Raw genomic sequence first — 21,488 nt, forward strand, 5'->3', positions numbered from 1 at the left:
CGTGTTCTACACTTGCCTGCAGGAGGAAGTGTTTTGGGATGTAAAATGTGACTGTAGAAGAAATTCAACCACAGAAACCAAGCCTACTAATCAAGTTTCTTGATTAAATAGAACTCACTGGTGTGCTATAGGCACAGGGGATACAATAGCACTTAAAGGCAGCAGTATAATACGCACCTCGACTAATACATCTATCCATCCAACCATACATGGATCAGCATTCTTGGCTTGGTTTGCCAAAGTATGCAAAAGCGTTCATGGCCGATGATGCCCTGACTGAACTTGGCCAATTTATCAGCCTCCTGGTAGTAAAACATTTTTGTTACTACCAATGAGTATGATTGACCTAGTAGATGGCTATTCGTTTGTTGGTATACCCAACCTTTTTATCTTAGCAGTGTGCAATAGCCACAGTCCCTGCCTGATATACTGTGTATATATATATAATCTACTCCTTGGTTTATTTCCATAGGTATATATCCAGCTACTGACCCTCGATGATGATCATAAATATGGATACTAGGAAATAGAGGTTTTGGGTTCTCCAAGCACTGCAGCCTTTCGGCTTATTGTACTTTCTGGGTTCCTTAGCTCAGTGCAATCAACTCGATCCTTCTTGTAAGAAGCACTAGGTCATTGACTGTTGTTGCTACAATTCCTGGGTGTCCTTTGTATCCAGGTTAGGTCTCCATTGTGCAGTTGCTCCGCATTCGAAGATGGCTGTTTCTTCCTCCTCATTGTATAACCTACAAATGGGGCCATCAAAATACCTACGTTATGTAGAAGTTTTCTCAGATGCCAGTTATCAGTATATAGTTTTTCATGCATCTGAGTTTAGTCCTTTCAATTTTAGCAGTAGTTTGCCAGTCTTGGTAAGGTATTTTTTAACATAAGTTTACTGTCTATCGCCCCTAGAGTTTATCCACTTCTCCTTTTGTCTTTTTTGGATCCATTCTGACATGGTGGACTATGTATTTGTTTTGTTATTCAAAGAAAAGGTTCAGGGCCTGTACAGGCCTTGCAGATCTTCCTCTGGCCAATGTATCTACTTGTTCATTTTTCGATACCAAAGTTTCCTTTGTACCCTGGAACCCAAGATATTATTAAGTTGTTGCACTTTCCCAGGATTTGAGATTTTGGATACATCCACTGATTAATTTTGATGTGATTTTTTTACATGCTAATGCTTTAATAGCTGCTTGGCTATACTATCTTAAGAGGATTTTTTTTCAAATAATTGAAACCTTTTTTAAGATATTCTAAGGAATAAGTGTTGATGGCATGTCTTTTAATTTGAAGACCAAAGCCTCTTCCGTAATGAGTTGGATTTTTCATATTTTAGGCTTGTACAGAAAATGCCTGACCTAGTTCATTTGTTTTGGAGCTATCTGTATACCATATCATCGAATCTGATGTTCTCAATTCTTCTTCACCATTGCAATCTGTTGAGACTTTATAGGATGTAGTAAAGAGTGTTTCCTGAATGTGTCCTCATGTAGTCAGTCCCCATTTGTAACAATGGGTGTCTGATTTTATTTTTATGTGCCCATAGAGTTTAGTTTCAATCAGGTTGATCCTTCTCTTAAGAAGCACTAGGTCATCAACTTGCTGCTGTAATTCCTGGGTGTTCTTTGCATACCAGGTTATGTCTAGGTTATGTGTTCTTCGCATTCAAAGATGGCCATTTCTTCCTCCTCATTGCATAACCAACAAATGGGGTCATCAAAATACTTATTTATGTACATGTTTTCTCAGATGCCAGTTATCAGTGTATTGTCTTATCACTCCTCTGACTTTAATCCTTTCAACTTTAGCAGTTTGCCAGTCTTGCTAAGGGTTTTTTTTAACATAAGTTTTCTGTATTTAGCCCCTAGAGTTTATCTACCCGTATGTAATACATTTATATCTACATCTACCTACCAATGTATAGTATTTATCTGTATACATTGTTGGAGACATTGGCACCCTTTTTTTTGAGAGGAGGAAAATTGGGGGATGAGTGTAAGAGGGTAGTATTCGGCCAGCCTTCAAGTCAAAAGCATGTAAGTGAACCAGTTTCGTTTTTCATTTGTGTAATTGTGTTATATTAACATTTTTATATTCATTCATTATTTTCATGTTCATTTTTCATTTAGTTCATTTCACTCAAAGTTCAGTCTATGATAATCAGTTAATGTAAATTAAATAAATTAAAGATTGTCGTTTGTAATTCAATAACATTTTATACAGTCCACTCAAACAAATATACAATGTATCAACCATACATACTTTACTGGTTGTGGGCATCTGCCTGTTAATAAATAAATAAATAATTGGTCAATTTCTATTAGTAGTTATTTTGTACTCGTAATCATAAAAAACACAAATTTTTTTGTAAGTAATTCTTCAGAATAAGACAAAAATGTAAAAAAAAATTGATTTTTCAAAATTGTGTGTCGTCAGCCGTTTGTACGATTTCGTTCTTTTTTTCTTTTTTTTTTTTTTGTGGGTAGGTTGGAAAAGATGAAAAACGGAAAGTGAAATAAGAAGAAATTCATTTGAATTTTGAAGAAGGGCAGAATCGTATTTGAAAACTGTTTTTGGATTTTGGTCAGATTTTTGAGGGAGGCCGGCTGTGATTCACCATTTGTCCGATGACGCGCCGGTGGGATCGGTCGCGGCCCCGTTCTCAATTTCCGCGCATCTCTAGCGAGCACAGCTGTTTCCCCTCAAAACATATGATATGACTTTTTCGTCCGATTTGACTTTATTATGACATCGGAAGCCTGCGTACTGGGTTCTCGGTCGTTGAAACTTCACTATTTATAGGTGGTGGCCCGTTGTAGAAATCGCGATTTTCTCCCGCTGTCGTTTATCCCGGCCGGATGATGAGGATGTGAACGAGGGACGTGCGGAGGGCGACGAGGGTTGCGACCGTGTAAAAATAACAGCGAGGGACAGTTCTAAAATGTAATTACCCCGCGAGTGTTCAGCTCGAAAAAACAAAAGAAAAGATCAGATCGAGTTTTGTTTTTGATTTTCGACTCGCGAATCGGAGTCGGATCGCGGCCCGTTTCGAATCGGTATAAAGTCGCGTATCCAATCCGGATCCTCGGAGATGTATTCGATCGTTTGCAATTCGGCCAACGAGCCGGACAGCCTCCTCAGCCAGTGCTTCAAGTTCGTCGTGAGGAATTTGGACTCGGTGTTCGTGAGGGACCCGGCCTCGAACGGCTACGAGCTGGTCCCGGGGCAGGCCTTCCCGAGGGAGATCTGCGAGGAGTTGATCAGGGTGCACCAGCAGGTCGGCCTCCAGGTCAACGACAAGTTCGTCCGCCTATTCCGGGACCTGGCCAACACCAAACTCCTCCATGTCAGACTCAGGAACTCCAACATCACAGACGACGGCCTCTCCACGCTCCTCAAGCACCGGCTCGTCGAGCTGGACATCGCCAAATGCCATGTCATCACCGACGCCTCACTCAACGAGTTGAACCTCTACGGGGAAAGGCTCGAGTCGTTGAGCATAGGAGCCGGAGTCCAGCTCCTCCCCGACACCCTCTGCTACCAGGTGCCTCCTCAGTGGGGCGCACACTGCGATTCCGCCCTCTCGTACGAAGAGCGCGGCTACATCCTCAAAGCGCCCAACCTCCGCAGGCTTGCGGTCAAAAACCTCTACATCCACAGGGAGAAGCGATACTTTCCACTTTTGCTCGAGTCGTTTCCCAACCTTGTCGAACTCGACCTCTCCGGCTGCAGCGATGTTGAAAATCTGGAGTACATCGTCAAGCTGGTCCACCTCCAGTCACTTGTACTTCACAATATTTTTAAAGTTCAAGAGTCTCTGCCTTACATATGTCAACTGAAGTCATTGAGGTGAGCTTTTCGCTTTTATTTTTTCGGTGTTAAACATAAAGGCTTTATTCATTTTACATTCTTACTTTAAGCCTACTTGAGCTTCATTGTTTTGTTTAACCTTTTTTCCTTCTACAATTTTTCAGGCCACTTGCTTTTCACATTTTTATTTTTTTCCCTCATCATGGGATTGTTTACATAATCTCCAAATTATTATTTTGACATTAATCAGGACATCATAACGATATGAATTGTATAAGCAAATATCAAACTTTCATGGATTTTATTTTTTAAATTTGAAATTATTTTTCATTTGAAATTTCTGCGAGAAAAAAAAAAGTTGCTACAAATTTGTTAATAACAACTGTATTGATTTGATCATTTATTTTTTAATTTTTATGAAAAGAAGTTTGAGAAGAAAAACTATTGTCATGAGTGGGACTCGAACCCACCCCAGTGCCACTCCGATCGCAGCTAACTATTATTTAAATTTTCCCTGTTACTGCCAACGTTGAAAGATCATAGCATCAATTAATTTGTCATTGACGAAGACCCAACAAGGTCAGACAGACCAAGATGGTCAGTAAGGATCAAATTTTATGTTCAACAACCCACAGACCACAGGAGAAAATCTTACGATAAAATATTGCTGAAAAATATTCTTTTTAATTCTGACTGTTCAGAATCGAATTGGAAAATCATCTATTTGCTACTATTATTACTAAAGTTCAAACATTTGAGATGAGCTCGTCAGTTTTACTTTTTCAGTTTTAAAAATCAAGGTTTTATTCATTTTACAGTCTTACTTTAAGCCTACTTGAGTTTCATTGTTTTATTTAACCTTTTTTGCTTCTGCAGTTTTTCAGGCCATTTGCTTTTCATATTTTTTTATTTTTTATTTTTGCTTGTCATGGGATTGTTTGTGTAATCTTCAAATTATCATTTTGACATTAATGATAACAATATGTATTGTATAGGCAAGGCCCAACTTAGATGGATTTTATTTTTCATCTGAAATCTTTGTGATGGGAAAAAAATTTTGCTTCAAATTTGTTAACAACTGGATTGATTTGATTTCTTTTTCAATTTTTAAGCAAAGAAAGTTGAGAAAAAACTATTGTCACAAGAGGGACTCGAACCCACGACCCCTGGCTTTTTAACCCGGTGCCCCTCTGGAGATCTCAGCCAACTATTATTTAAATTTTCCCCGTTACTGCCAACGTTGAAACATAGCATCATTTAGTTGCGATTCAACTCATCGGCGCATCAATTTTTCTTCTTAACCTTCTTTCCATAAAATTACAAAAATAAATAAAAACTAATAACTAATAAAAATAATTATATTTGATAATAATTCATATTTGCTTTATTTTTATTTCTTTTTGCATCAAACAATTATACAGCCATGTTACAAATAATATATACAATTTAAACAGCTCGTATTATATTTTCACAAACACTTCTTTTAAACATTTTATTATCAAGTTATACACTCTGGGATTCTTGAATAGAGCTCTAGTTTCAGTAATTGGGTGTTCTACTCCTTCTTTCTCCAGATCCTGGTAGAATTTATTTCTAGCTGACGAATGTTGGCTGCAGTGAAACATTATGTGCGTTAGGTCCTCCTTTACTCCGCATGTGTCACAATTTGGGTGTTGTTTTGTGCCAATCTTGTGAAGATATGCTGCGCAGATGCCATGGTTTGTTCTTAACCGATGTATGGTGGTTATGTCTTTTTTGTCATGTCTAGTTTGTTAAACCACGGTATTGTTTTCACAAGTGGAAATAATGTTTTGTAAGCCATTCCCTTATCCGAGGCAGAGTATTCAGTTTGCCATTCTATTTGAATTCTCGTTTCCAATATTTGAAAAAGGTCTGTGCTAGGAATCCTCATGATTCTAGGGGTGAGTAACTGTGTTGCATTTTTTTGCAAGTTTGTCGGCTTTTTCGTTGCCGTAGATGCCCGTATGTCCTTTAATCCACACAAAAGAGACCTTTTTTAAAAGTGGAAAAGTTGTTGTCTGTCTTTTTATGTCAGCTGCAATATAATTCTTAAAGTTAATAAATGTGTTTTGCAAGCAGTGCATTGCACTGAGGCGTCTATGCAAATTATAATGTGATTTGTTGTAGGAAGGTTGAGTGTAAGGAAAGTTAACGCTGCCTTAATTGCTAATAATTCCGCTGAATAAATTGATATCTCTGCCGGCAGAGGAATTGATTCCCTTTTATGATACTAATATTTTATTAATACTAATATTTTATACTAGTATTTTGATACTAGGGCAGAACTAGGAGCATCCAACCTTCCCAGACTTGAGGGATCCATCGGTGTAAAACAGTTAGGTGGTCCTTAGGGAAAAGTTCCTGAAGATCAGCAAGTACTTGTTGATTAACCGCTACGGGATTTTGTCCATATTTGCTTAGTGGTCCTTATTGTCCATATTAATTATTCCAATTAATTATTCTTTTTATATAAGGTTTTTGGTTGGGATGAAAAATTAATGTCACGAGTGGGATTCGAACTCACGTCCTTCGGTTCAATATTCCGCTGCTCTAACCACTTGACTTCGAACCCCTCGGACACCAACTCCTTCAAATACCACTCGTGACACTAATTTTTCATCTCGGCCTAAAACCTTATGCTGCTCAAGGGGTTAGAGCAGCGGCGTATTGAGCCAAAGGTCGTGGGTTAGAATCCCGGTCGTGACACTAATTTTTTATCTCAACCATAAACCTTAAATAAAAAGAATAATTAATTTGATAATAATGATATCTACAAATTTACATAATTAAGTTTTTTTAATAGATGGTTTCAAATTTCTTTGAAGGAAAACTCAGTCCTAACATTTATTGTAATAGTATTATCACTTAATTATATCAATTTGTAGACATCTTTAAGATTATTTTGCCCTGACGATGTCCTTAATATTTTTTTTTAAAATTAAATTTTATGTTCAGCAACCCGCAGACCACAGGAGAAAAAGCTTATGATAAAAATTGCTGAAAAATATTCTTTTTAATTCTGACTGTTCAGAATCAAATTGGAAAATCATCTATGTGCTGCTATTATTATTAAAGTTCAAACATCTTTGAGATGAGCTCGTCAATTTTACTTTTTCAATTTTAAAAATTATGGTTTTTATTCATTCTACATTCTTATTTTAAGCCTACTTCATTGTTTTGTTTAACATTTATGCTTCTAGTATTTTCCAGGCCACTTGCTTTTCACATTTTTTTTATCGTTGCTCGCCATGAGATTATTTGCTAATAAAATTGATAACAATAAAATCCCTTGTACATGTGTATAGTTAAATGACTTAATGCTCATGGATTTATTTTAAAATCTTAGTTTTTTTATCTGAAATCAATGTGATGTTGGGCTTAGGTTATCATTTTCCAGTAGTTTGGCGGTAAAAAAAAGTTTTGCTACAAATTTGTTAATAAAAACTGGATTTTCATATTTTATAGTAACGCCATATACAAATTAATTAAGTTTTTAATCAGTCCCAACAGTGCAATAGTAGTACTTAATTATGTCAAGTTGTAGGCATCTTTAAGATTATTTTGCCCCGATAGTCCTTGAAATAGGGGAAAGCTTGGCATTAAAGGTTGATTTTTTTTTTCTTTCCATCGAGACCATATTATGCTCCAGATTATTTATGAGCAATTAGAAAAGGGAGCAATTTTAAAATTAGGTTTAAAATATTCAATAATTTGATCCGTTTTAATCATCTTGGTCTGCCTATCCACACTGGGATAATGGGGTGGACAAAACGCAAGACATGCTGACCCAGTGAGGATGAACAGGCCATGGTGATCGGTAAGGATCAAATTGTAGGTTCAACAAGCAGGCCTCAGGAGAAAATCCCTTGATAAAGTATTGCTTAAAAACATTATTTTTAATTCTGACTGTCAATAATGAAATTGGAAACTCATCTATTTTTTATCATTATTATTATTACTTTTTAATTCAGCTTCTTTGAGGTGAGCTCGTCAGTTTTACTTTTTCAGTGTTAAACATCAATCATTCATTCTACATACTTTAAGCCTATTTGAGTTTCACTGTTTTGTTTAACATTTATGCTTCTACAATTTTTCAGACCGCTTATCTTGCTTTTCACATTTTTTTTTTATTGCTAATAAAATCGATAACAACAAAATCCCTTCTATATTTGTATAGGCGAATGGCTACATGTACATGGAGTTTTTAAAAAATATTGGTTTTCATCCGAAATCTATGCGATATTAGCTTTGGATTATGACACTGTCTTGGTTCTAGTATTATGGGAAAAAAGTTACATATTTAGACTTAACAGTGCACCAATCTAGAATTGTTTAAACAAAAACAAATACACATTTGGCCGGAAATAGAAAAGAGAGCAGTTTGAAGGTTTAAAATATTCGGTAATTTGATCCTTATTAATAATCTTGGCCTGCCTTTCATCTCTGGGATAACTTGGTCGACAAAACGCATCTTGACTGACCGACCCAGCGAAGATAGGCAAAGATGATCTGTAAAGATCAAATTACAGGTTCAACAACTCTCAGACCACATGAGGAAATATTCTACTTTCTATTGCTTAAAAACATTCTTTTTGTTTCTCACAGTTAAGAATTGAATTGGAAAATAATCTATTTGTTATCTATCATCTATTTTAAAGTAAGCATCTTTGGCGTGATCTCGTCATTTTAATTTTTATAGTGTTAAACATCAAGGTTTTATTCATTTTACATTAAGACTACTTCAGTTTCATTGTTTTGTTTAGCTTTAATGCTTCTACAGTTTTTCAGGCCACTTGCTTTTCGCATTTTTTTATTGTTGCACGTCATGGGATTGTTTGCTTAATCTTCAAATTTATCATTTTGACATTAATGATAACGACAAAATCCCCTCTATATGTATTGTATAGGCAAAACATAAATAGTGTTTTTTTTTGTAAAATTTGGTTTTCATCTAAAATCTATGCAATATTGGCCTTGGAATATCACTGACTTCTCTAGTTTTTATTTTTTATTTATTTATTTTTTAAATGTTAAAATCTCTAGCTTAACTACATAAAAGAGTTTTAAATTAGTGATAGAAATATTTCACATTTAACAATTTAAGTCATCAGATTGACCACTTGGTTTTATCACAGTATTCACTAGAGGGGAATTTGTTACTTGATAAATATCATTGAAATTCAAAATAAATTAACATCACACTACATCGCAGATGTTTTTGCTCTATTTACAAGTCTTGTAGGAAACATAGCTTCAGACATATTGCCTTGTTTCCTCCTAGTTTGAAGCGGACAGCACCTTTGACTTGACTAAGTCCAAAATGGAACGTTGAATTGCTCGTGAATTGTTTTTTGTATAGTCGGGAGTCGTAGTTCTTTGCATGCAGCCGCTTTATTTTTGATGAAGACTGCTCCCCATATTTCGCACCCATAAAAGGCCTGGGGCTTTATGATAGATTTATAAATTGGCATAGTGAGTTTGGTCCTTATCTTGAATTTGCTGTTTATAATTGGATATGGCATACTCGGATGAGCGTCCGTCTAAAAATTTAATAATGAAAACTGGATTTGCATATTTGATAGACATTTTAGACTTAAAAGTGCAAGAATCCAGAAGTATGAATTGATCACATTGGAAAATCATCTATTTGATCTAGTGAAACTTACAGTAAGTGGCTTCTCCAGGTCCTCTGTTTACAGGAGTTACTACAAGAAAAAAAAAAGAAGGAAGGGAGCAAGGGATTGAATAAAAAATAAATAAATAAAATAAAATATAAATAATAAGTTAAATGTGAATAATACAAATGTAGTTGAGATGAAAATTGTCCAAATATAGTATGATTTGGGGGGTGTAAATGTATATCCAGAGATTTTCTTTTTCCGCCAGAGCTCACTTTCCTACTTAATATCCTACTTTCTAGTGTGAAAGGGGGATCCAGCGAACAAAACAGTTTATTTTTTGTCTCCCGAGAGACATTGAACTTTCCTTCTTCATGCCGAATAAACATGCATTCTGCAACCACCTTCTGAGGCCTTTTCTCCCTTTAGGGTCAGGCTAGGCTCGAACTGCCTGCCAGTTGGGCCAGTCTGATACTGGTTTTAAGAAGAGGGTAACAAATTTTGGAAAAGCATTGATATTCTAAAATGAATCTTATTATTTCAGAAAACCCATTAAACAGAATATCAAGCCTATTTCATTTTATTTTTACATTATTATTATTGTCTCTAAATAAGGATGACTTTTGTGTCATCCTATGGTTTGTAAGTACAGAAAACCTCTGAGTAAGGGACAGTTATTGTACTTCTGTACTTATTTAAGAGGGAGTGAAAGTGCGAATTTTTGGATTTGGACACTACGTTGTGGGCTGAAATGACTGAACTATTGATAGCGCCTAGTGCCCAACCCTTGTAATTGTCCATAAGGTCCGAGATCTGACCTCTTGGATAAGGTCTGTCCTTGGACTGCCAACCCTGGGGTGGGTGATTTTTGAGCCCTGCCGGTAATTTATCATAAATTACAAAAACTGAAATTGCCAGTGGACTTGAGAAGTGATAGGCTGAACTTTGTCCATGTGTGTGGAGATTTGAGCTGTTATAAATCGGAATCAGTTAACTTATTCACCTCATTCGAGCTTATTTTCTTTCCGATCTTTCATAATTTTATTTTAATGTGTGGTGTTTAGTGACCGTTAGTTGATGATTATTTGGAGGCCGTGAGATGCGGTCTGGTGTGATATAGGTTTCAGAAAAACATTTTCTTTATCGTGCTAACATTTTGATCTTTATTGAGATCATCTTCAGGGCTCAAAGTTTTTGTTTTCTGTGTGGGGGTACTCTCAACATGACACACATTAATAACACATCTACCAAGAAAACACTTTGAGCCTTGAAGATGATCTCAATAAAGATCAAAAAGTCAGCACGATAAAGAAAATGTTTTTCTAAACCTACGGCACACCAGGCCGCATATCACGATCTCCAAATAATCTAAATTTTATTTTAAGTTCAAATTTTTGAAAAGTTTATTTTTTACTTTAAAAGAAAGAATTTTTGATTCTTACAAGTTTGGGAGACCCAGTGGAAGAAGAGCCAGTAAATTAAAGCTTAGCGAAATGCTAAAAAGGAAAATTTTAAAAGATCATAAATTTTTTACCCAAATCTACAAACCATACACGGATAGGAATAAATGAGGTGGCCACAAGGCATCCTCGACCTGAGTAGATCTATTGTCTATTCTATTTTTGTAACTCACTGACCAACTTCAGGTTGTTAATCAACCTATGGTCATCAGTACATAGGGGGCCGCGGTATCCGAGTGGTTAAAGCGTCAGACTTTCGGCTAGTAGATCCTGTGGTCGTGGGTTTGATCCCCACTGTCGCCTCTAGACTTTTTTCTGACGCCTAAAGGACCGGTGGTCGAAATTGAAAAAAATTGACACAGCACTCATCAATGGAAGGGGTGGGATCAGATCTCAGCGACCCTGAATTTGGTCCCAACCCCCTTCAAAAATGAGTTTCTTCGGTGGAAGAACACTGGCCACCGGGGGCTCAAATTCACATTTGTGTTGCGAGCCCCCAAAAATATGGAGCCAGGGATAAAGTACAATAAGCTGCACAGCTGCAGTGCTCAGGGGGAACTCTTCCAGTTCCTGGTATCCATTAAAAAAAAAAAAAAAAAAAGTCATCAGCAGGTATCAGGCTATGGAGCGTCAGTGGTACCTCAGTGTAGGCTCTTGCTAGCTGTGCATTTCTTCTTTGTTTTGCATCCAGTGCATATACATTCTTAGGCAACCAGTGTCTTGACAGGAGTCCAACCAGAATCCCATAAAATTTTTAATTGAATAAAATATTTTTCAAGGGTATTTCAACTATGAGGTTATTTGAACCCTCGGGGTGCCGGTGTTAAAAAAAAATTGTACGTATGTCAGGTTTGAATGCAAGGCCGCTGGATTCGAACACGAGCACCGTTTCAACGTCTAAACCGTTGCGGCCACCAATATCCCCAAAATCTCCTTAAAATACCACTTCCCATATTTGACTCTAAAAGCTTAATTCCCAACTATCAATTTGGATTTTGGTCACTCAATTTTACTGTTCATCAATACTTCAGAGTAGTCGACACCATATTCTCGGCTCTTGAAAACAAACAATACATGCATTTCTTTACGAAAGGATTCTGAGTGTGGCATCCCGGTCTCGTTTTCAAATTAAAACTTATCCTCCTTCACACCTACTATCTCATTTTGAAGTTATTACTATTGGATCGATGGTTTAAAATGAGAAATGGTACTGATTTTTCTCCCACCATGGCAATCAAAGCTGGCATACCTACACTTCCAAACACACAACCTGGACGACCACACAATCCCGGTTCTGTTGCGAGTAGCTTCCACTCTTTGCAAGTCTTGCGGATGGCTGTTCTATAAATTTCTTCACATGCCTCATGCCTGAAATGTTGTTCCACCATGTTTTGGTCTAATTAAGGATCTTTGGATGTAGCCTTTTTGTGATTGCTAGGCTAGAATAGGGTTCGGGGCTAGAGAATTCATATCCTTTGTTTTCCAAAATGTCCACATTCTCATTGCCTCTGTCCCGAATACTAGGTCATTGGTGTCACCAATTTCTGCCAGGGATTCCATACTAGGCTTTTTGCCTTTACCTCACATAAGAGGAAAACACACTTATCCGAAGATAAAAATCTCATTTTACAGAACACTTCCGTAAAGAGGTCAAAAGTGACACCATGACTGTCCTTTAGCAATAGGTTTCACTGTATCATTATTTTGACAAAAAGTATTCAGAAAATGTTTTATAATTTTACATTTCTTTTCTATTTGGTGATGCATTTTTTTCTATGGCCAAAAACAAAATCGTGAAATTTACTGATGTAAAGTTGAATTATGTCAATTTAATTCAATGTAACAATTTGATAAAAGATTATTTTTAAGTAGCTGTTTGTCTCTTTCGTAAGACAGTATAAATGCATGTAGGGCAAAAGATAACGTATTAACTAAAACAATGGGAAATTATACAAAATGTTTGACTAATTTTTAATTGACATAAAAGGATAATTATCAATAACTCTTTTCTCTTTGTCTTCCCAAACAACTCCCTAGGGCGATTAAAACCCTTTCTTTAATCGATTTGACACGGAATTAATTAATTGAATATCAAATGAAAGAGTGTGACCTTGGTGTTGAATTTCATAATCTCAGTATTATATTACTTCACACATGAAATTATGCGTCATATGACCTTCAGTACAAGTCCGTTGGCTCCACAATATCGCAACAAACATTTTTATTAAAACATAAAATTTTATGATATTTTATTGTTTGTAATAAATAAATTCTTATCAGCCTAGATGGGATTTCGGCATTGCTATTTATCAGCAGTTCTTCCTTTAACACGCAAAAAGGAAAAAAAAATAATGGCTTAGAAATATAATCAGTTTACTCTATGAGTAAATTAATTCAGTTGACAACAGCAAATACTACAGATAAGGGAAAAATGTGCTAAGTACATCGTCTGATTAGGCATCTAAAAAATGTGAGCTGAAACTATGGATCAGAAGGAAAACAATTTTTTGCCCTTTGATGAAAATAAGAAATAAACATTTCCTTATCTGCCATGTGGAATTTCCGTGGTTTTATTTATCAGCAGATCTTCATGTAAAAACCTTAGCGATGCCATTAAAATTAACTTTTGTAGAGATTAAGGGCTACCCATTTCAAGGATCAGTTATCATTAAAGATGCTCAGCAAGTATCTTTGAACATGTATATGTGCTTTCCTCTGCTGCTTTTAGCTGTTCCTTTACTGCTCCCAGATATGATAGTTCTCTCTGGTTTTTAATTTTCAATGAATTTTCCGTTCATGTTGACATGGTTTTTAAAGAGTCGACCATATTGCTCTATTAGTCTAGATAATATTCCTGCTTATTGAAAAGTTGTGCATACCCTTTGTCCTTTCCTTTTTAAATTTTGTTTGTTGTGTTGTACCGGAGTGTTTGAAAGACATTTTTGTTTTGCCAAGGTTTAGAAAAAAAAGGTAATCCTTCTGTGATACAAAACTATCGTCCAGTTTGCAAGTTTAATTATATTTCCAAGCTTCTTGAGTCAGTTATTACACTTCAGATAATTTCTGTAGACCCTTGTTGATCGACGATTACCATGGTTTTCTGTCTGGTCACTCTACAGCCTTACATTTGGTGGTATAAGGAATTTATAATTAATACATTGGAGAAAGGTAACCGAGTGATGCCGATGCCACTAAAACCTACAATACCAAGTTTGATCATCGATGATGTGGTTCGTTGGGTTAAGGCTTTAGGGGTAGAATTTCCAGTTCATTTATTACTTCAATTGTTTCCCAGGGATCGCACCAGTACTTTTTTTTATGTTTGTCAATGGTGTAATTTCTTCTTTCAAGAGTTTGAAATTTTTATTCCTTGCTGATGACAAAAACCTATGCCATAGTAAATGGCCATGTTTGGGCTTTTACAAAAGGACTTGGATCTCATCTTTGTGCTCTGTCAATAAACTGTTATTAAATATTTCCAAATGTAAATGTATTTACTTTTGTATAAAATAAAGCCTTACCAGTCTTCATATTTTTTAGATAGTGAAAGTTTCAGCTATTCACTATTTTTCGTGGTCCGCTTGACCAATTAATATCATTCAATTAATTAAGTTTTTAAGTTGAGATAAAAAAGTCATTGAAAAATGGTAAAAAGGAGGGAAAATTCAAAAGGTGCGGTTGAGATGGGAAGTTAGTGCCCGAGGGGATCGAAGTCACGATAGATCAAGTGGAAGAGTAGCAGCGTATCAAGCCGAAGGTCATGGGTTCGAATCCCGCTCGTGACATCTCAACTTAAAACCTTAATTAAATGAATGATATTAATTGGTCAAGCGGACCACGAAAAATAGTGAATTTAATGAATTAAAATGAAGTACATTTCACTAAAGCTCTCCGTGGCCATTTCACTTGTCGCCGAGAATCAAATAGATTACACGACATTTGAAAAATGGCAAAAAGGAGGGAAAATTCAAAAGGTGGGGTTGAGATGGAAATTAGTGTCCGAGGGGATCGAAGTCACGATAGCTCATGTGGTAGAGTAGCAGCGTATCAAGAAGGTTGTGGGTTCGAATCCCGCTCGTGACACTGACTTTTTTATCTCAACTTAAAACCTTAATTAATTGAGTTTCAGCTATTACTAGGGTAGTTTTCAACATGTTACTTTATGCCTCATATTGAATCAGTTATTTTTAGGTCTAAAAAAATTTCGCTTTCCTTATAAGAAATGTTAAAGACGTTAGGATTATTTCTGCCATTAAATTAATTGTTTTTGGTTTTACGAGAAGTTTTTTTGTACTCTTGACTGTTCAGTTTTGAGTCATTTGGCCTGTTTGAACTGCAATAAAATTAATAAATGAATAATATATATTATGTAATTGACTTCACTATGGACTATTTCTGTAATGTGATTAATACAAAAAAATAAGAATAAGAAAATGTTTGTAAATTTCACATAATATTATTGTACATGCATAAATACAAGTATTCAAAATATATCTTTTTTAATTAATTAAATGTTATTGATAATGAATTGAAGGTATATGTTGTATAAAAGACTATAGAGAATTTGTTTTTTATAGGCATTTGGATATATCTCAGTCGTCTGAAAAAATGGGACTGTATCAAAAAGAAAACGAGGCTCTGGCGTACATCGTCGATAACCTACCAAATCTCACATCCCTTGACATATCAGGAACAAATCTGGCCGGAAGAGGTACTGTAATCCCCAATACGCTTTATTTTTAGTGGTCTAAATATATATATATTTTTTTAGGAGTGGCTGAACAAAAGTTTTCACTGGAAAAATCGAGGACGGACATACCTGGGCTTGCATCACGGGTCGACAGGCCTTTGGAGTTCCTCGGCCTTTATGGAACGTTGCACGGGGCGTGCAGGAGGCACGACATCCCAGCGAAACATGTCAGTCACCAAATATTCATTTAACCGAACATTCTGTTTAACGATTGCCCATCGTTCTAGATTTCGGGTGATGCTAACGAAAGGCAGATCTTAGTCGCGGCGGCTTCTTATCTCGAGAGGCCAGACATCCTGCAGCGAGTGCTCAATGACCTCTACCTGCTTTTTAGATACGACAACTGCCAGGACATCAAGACAGCTTTAGCAGTCGTTTTAGAAGCGATGGACAGACACGTTACTATTAAACACATACAAATATCCGGAAGGTCAGTCGATATTTGTTCTCTTTATCTTTAGCCCAGATGTCTGAATGGTTTTTCATTTTAGTGCCACTCTCTTTTATATTGTGAAAAGCAAAGATACACGTCCTACGAGCTGTCGGACAAAACAAGCTATTATCACGACACTTTTAAATGGAATGAATACCCACAGGAATGATGACACTATGTTAAGAAATGGCTGTCTTACTTTATGTCAATTTAAAATTCCCAGTGATGTCGTGAGTTGATGTCTAACGTTCTTCATTTATTGTAGAAAAATTTTCTAAAAAATGTTCTTTTTAGCTTTTTGAATATAAAAGGCTTGTAAGCATCCTTTTACATATTGTTTCTGAAATGGAACAAGAAGGCTTTGTACAACGCATTGGAATATACCTTTTGAACTCTCTCGCTTGCCAAGTGGAAGGTTCACAAAAGCAACTCTTAGGTGATCTCGGCGCTATCAATGTAAATTTTAAATCAATGTAGTTTTAAACATAACCGTACGTAAATATTCACATGATTAATTGAAATTCAGAGGATGCTTGTAATCATCAATAACAGAGTTACGAGAAAATCTTGCGATGATGTATTAGAAGTCGCTTGGTCGACGATGTGGAATGTCACGGACGAGACTGCTGTTAACTGTCAGAGATTTCTTGATGGAAAAGGAATGCAGTACTTCCTCGGATGTCTTAAAGTATGAAACAGTTTATAAATCTATTTAATTGTTTATTATCATTGTTTTCTTGTTTTAGATGTTCCCCGATAAAGACGAACTCATGCGGAATATGATGGGTCTACTCGGAAATGTCGCCGAAGTCAAACATCTCCGCCCGAGGTTGATGACGACCGAATATATATCCGTGTTCGCAGACCTGGTCGATTCTACCAGTGATGGAATTGAGGTTGAAATTTTGATTTAGATATATTGATTAATTTATATAAGCACAATTCTGTACATACACATATAAAATCAAACTTCCCTATAATGGACAATAATTTTCTATATTATCATCATCAACATCATCAAATAAATCACAGTCTTTGGCAATGTTAGGACTGTCGTTCTTCAAGAAAATTTGAGATTAAGGTTAAGAAAAAAAAAATACAGGGTGGCCCAGTTCCTTCTGACGAAACTCAGGGAATCGATTCTACTCTTTGTTTGGAGCAAAAAATGCTCAGGAGAAAATTTTTGGAAAGTTCTCTATTTTGAAGATATTCGTCAATTTAGGTTTTTTTCAACTTTTCTGTACCTTACCACATAAAAACGCTTACCACTTCCAAAATGTTGAGACTACAACAAATCCAATTACACCATTTGAAAGAACGCTAAATTTGCTGTAAGATACTTTTATGTGCAATAATCTGAATTGAATAAAATGTTAGCCAATATCAGTTGGAACATGTCAAAATTACAAAATTTAAAACTGAGGTTACAATTTCACAAAAACTTCTTCATCTAATATGCTTTACGTTGATTTTTCATCTCTATAGAACATTATTTAAAAACCTGGATATATCAACGTAAATCATATTAGATGAAGTTTTTGTGAAATTTGTCAAGTTGTAGGTATTTTTTTGTAACCTCAGTTTAATTTTTTAAAATTTTAAAACAATTTTAAATTTTGTTTGGCGTATCAAGCCGAAGGTCGTGGGTATGAATCCCGCTCGTGACACTGATTTTTTTATCTCAACTTAAAACCTTAATTAATTGAATATTATTAATTGGTCAAGCGGATCATGAAAAATAGTGAATTTAAATTTTGTAATTTTAACATGTTCCAACTGATATTGGCTAACATTTTGTCATTCAGATTATTGCAAATAGAAGTATCTTACAGCAAATTTAGCGTTCTTTCAAATGGTGTAATTGGATTTGTTGTAGTCTCAATATTTTGGAAGTTGTAAGCGTTTTTATGTGTTAAGGTAGTGAAAAGTTGAAAAAACCTAAATTGACGAATATCTTCAAAATAGAGAACTTTACGAAAATTTTACCCTGAGCATTTTTTGCTCCAAACGAAGAGTAGAATCGATTCCCTGAGTTTCGTCAGAGGGAACTGGGACACCCTGTATTTTGCCTTTGCCCTGATGATGACATTTGTTTAATGAGGGAATTTTAATTACGAGGTTATATGAACCCTCAGGGTGAAGGCATTTTGAAAAAAAGTAGGTCGAAAGCTTGCCAGTAACAAATGAGGTGTTTAAATTTAATTATTTAAATTTTTATGTGGATTATTTTCATCTCACTGCACATTACATAAAAATTATAAATGAATTTAAATAATCACGTTGGTTTACTAGGACCAACTAAAAGCATATAGACTAATAAAAATAATTCAGAAAACAAGATATCTACCAAGTACTAGATAAAATAAAACAAACTTTTTTCCTCCAATGAAGTAAATACTGACTCCTGTGCTCAAGCAGAATTCTCATTTTGGGTGTTATTCCTACACACTCTCTATATGGAGCCAAGGAAAGGCCGATCCAGACTTTTTGGGAAAAAAAATTGTGGCATTGTGTTAATTTTTAGTCTTTTGGATTTTATCTGCCTTCTTCTTTCAATTAGGCATTAAGCTACATTTAGCAACTCTACCTCTACAGATTTAGAAATAAATTAATTGTTTTATTTATAAATTTGTCTTGTGTAGGTTAGTTACAATGCAGCAGGAGTTCTTTCTCATATGGCATCTGACGGGCCGAAAGCTTGGACTATCACTGTACCGTCACGAGAAACGGTTCTCAGAAGGATGGTGGCCGCCATTGAAAGATGGCCCCTTGAAACTTTAAGGAATATAAATTACAGGTCAGCGATTAAACAAATTTTAAAATACAAATTTAAGTTGTATTATTTACTTTTTGAATTCCGGTATGTTGCATAATCACAACAAGAGATTGACTTTTTTAAATCAAGAATGCGGGTTTAACCATCGTGTAATATTGTAAATTTTAACAGTTAATCTAATGTGAGTCAATAACATAATTAAGATATTCTATTTCAAAATAATGCTATTAAAATGGATTATGGGCCTATCTTATCTTTTAACACTCATGTTTGAATTTTTTTGTCGTCAATTTAAGTGATATTTCCATTATATTTTTTTTCTGTTGTGAATTAATTAAAATTAGCTTAAATTTTACATGTTTGTTAGTTTGGAAATGATGTTGGTGCCATCACACAACTGATTAAACTACAAATGCTGACATTTTGTACTGCATAATTATTAAAAAAAAATATTAGAGCCTGGATTTATATGCAATAAAAATCCTCAAATGTGTCATATAATTTGTACTACATTAAGCTCTTGACTTTTTCATTTTATATTCATAGAAGCCTAGTTTATTTTTATTTTCCTAAGCAATCATAAATATTTCAAATTTGCATTATTCTTAAATTATGCAAAAAAATAAAGAATAAAATTTTAAACGTTCAGGTCTGATCAGCTTGGTCGTGTTAGCAAAAAGAATATGCAGTTGAGTATAAATCTAGGCTCGACTTTGTCTTTCTCCTAGATAACAATTTATTTTCAACTTAAGCAGTTTATAATAATAATAATCAATTACAGTTTGTGGTCCGATTGACCAATTGACTTTTTTCAATTAATTAATATTTATGAAAGGTATTGGTTGAGATAAAAAAGCCAGTGTCACGAGTGGGATTCGAACCCACGACCTTCGGCTTGATACGCTGCTGCTCTACCACTTGAGCTATCGTGACTTCGATCCACTCAGACACCAACTCCCATCTCAACCTCACCTGTCAAATTTTCCCTCCTTTTTTGCCATTTTTCTATGTTTATTTTGTACAAATAACAGTAAATATAATTTCTTAAATTCACTAATTTTTTGGTCCGCTTGATCAATTAATATATTACAATTAATTAAGGTTTTTAGTTGAGTTAAAAAAGTCAATGGCACGAGCGGGATTCCAACCCACGATCTTCGGCTAGATACGCCGTTGCTCTACCACTTGATCTATTGTGACCTCAATCCACACGGACACTAACGACATTTGAAAAATGGCAAAAAGGAAGGAAAATTCAAAAGGTGGGGTTGAGATGGGAAGTTAGCGTCCAAGTGAATCGAGGTCACGATAGCTCAAGTGGTAGAGCAGCAGCTTTTCTAGCCGAAGATCGTGGGTTCGAATCCCGCTCGTGCCATTGACTTTTTTATCTCAACTAAAAACCTGAATTAATTGTAATAAATATAATAAATTTAAAAAAACTTTAGTAAACAATAGTAAATAAACCATTGAATATAATTTGTAGGTCATTCGAGCCCATCCTTCTTCTTGCAAAAGTGAGCCATACACCAGAGTGCCAGCATTGGGCCGTCTGGGCTCTTGCCAATCTGACTATGGTTTACCGTATGTTTATTTTATTTTTATTTTCTATTTAATGTTCGCCTTGTATAACACTTCGATCCATTTCAGCCGACAAGTACTGCAGTTTGGTCGAAGCCGAAGGTGGAATCGCCATTTTAACCGATATCATTAACGATACAAGGCCTTACAAGAGGATCAGAGACCTTGCCGAAAAGGTTATCACCGTTTGTGAACTACATCGAAATAGATCAAGTTATCTCAACTTTAATGTCGAATCAAATTCTTCATTACAACTTGACGGTTGAATCCAAATAAACAGTAAAACAAAAACTGCCGACTAAGTTAGACAACTGTAGTCACTCTCGATGTTCGAAAAGATCCCTAAAACTATCTCCTCTGGGCAAAAATATCTAAGAAATTAGGGATTACTTCTTGATATTTATATATTTTGTTTACAACTTTACAGACCTTATTCAATTCTGGGTTCATTTATTTATTCAATAATGCTATACAAGCATTATTTGTTTTTCATTTTGGACTTTTATTTGCCAAAGGGATACTCGCTTTAATTTTATATATTTTAATTATAGAGAGAGGACTACATTTTGTGAACCTATTAAACCGTAATACATAACTTCAATGTCGTGTACTTAGAGAACATGTATTAATACGTATGTTATTGTTGTATATAACAAAACCGGAATAATCTGAGAATTTAAAACTAACTTCCTTCTAATGTAATATTGTAAATATAACAATTTTAAATTAGATATATATCGCAGTAAGAAATACTGTTATTTTATGAAACAACAAACTTCCTTGAAATTTAACTTTAGTTTTACAAAAAGCTAAGTGTTTCTTGCGAAAAAGGAGAAACCACATAAATTAATACTAAATGCACAGATAAAAACTGATATTGATGTGGGAAAATTAAATTTTGTTTTACGACTGTTGATCGGACTATGCAGACTCGAATCTATACAATTTAAGAGCGACATTTTTCAAAGTCGATATTTTTTGTTTTATTTAAAAGACGATTTGTGTGGTTTTACAATTTCAGCAAGGTTTGTAATAG

The 21,488-nt window shown here is 35.2% G+C and overlaps 1 protein-coding gene across 1 annotated transcript; it reads left to right on the forward strand.

Annotated features, from left to right (window-relative positions):
- Window positions 1–2,407: 2,407 nt before the first annotated feature.
- On the forward strand, window positions 2,408–21,202 carry LOC106663898 (protein zer-1 homolog). The gene is made up of 11 exons (XM_014389132.2): window positions 2,408–3,855; window positions 15,493–15,626; window positions 15,687–15,832; window positions 15,893–16,095; window positions 16,157–16,328; window positions 16,393–16,554; window positions 16,625–16,786; window positions 16,845–16,994; window positions 18,741–18,895; window positions 20,358–20,455; window positions 20,522–21,202. The coding sequence occupies exons 1-11, from the start codon at window positions 3,098–3,100 to the stop codon at window positions 20,716–20,718; spliced, it is 2,337 nt and encodes a 778-aa protein (XP_014244618.1). The 5' UTR covers window positions 2,408–3,097; the 3' UTR covers window positions 20,719–21,202.
- The last annotated feature ends 286 nt before the right edge of the window (window positions 21,203–21,488 follow it).

This window comes from Cimex lectularius, unplaced genomic scaffold, assembly GCF_000648675.2.
Source record: "Cimex lectularius strain Harlan isolate CLEC.00 unplaced genomic scaffold, Clec_2.1 scaffold23, whole genome shotgun sequence".
In the NCBI taxonomy this organism is placed as follows: domain Eukaryota; kingdom Metazoa; phylum Arthropoda; class Insecta; order Hemiptera; family Cimicidae; genus Cimex; species Cimex lectularius.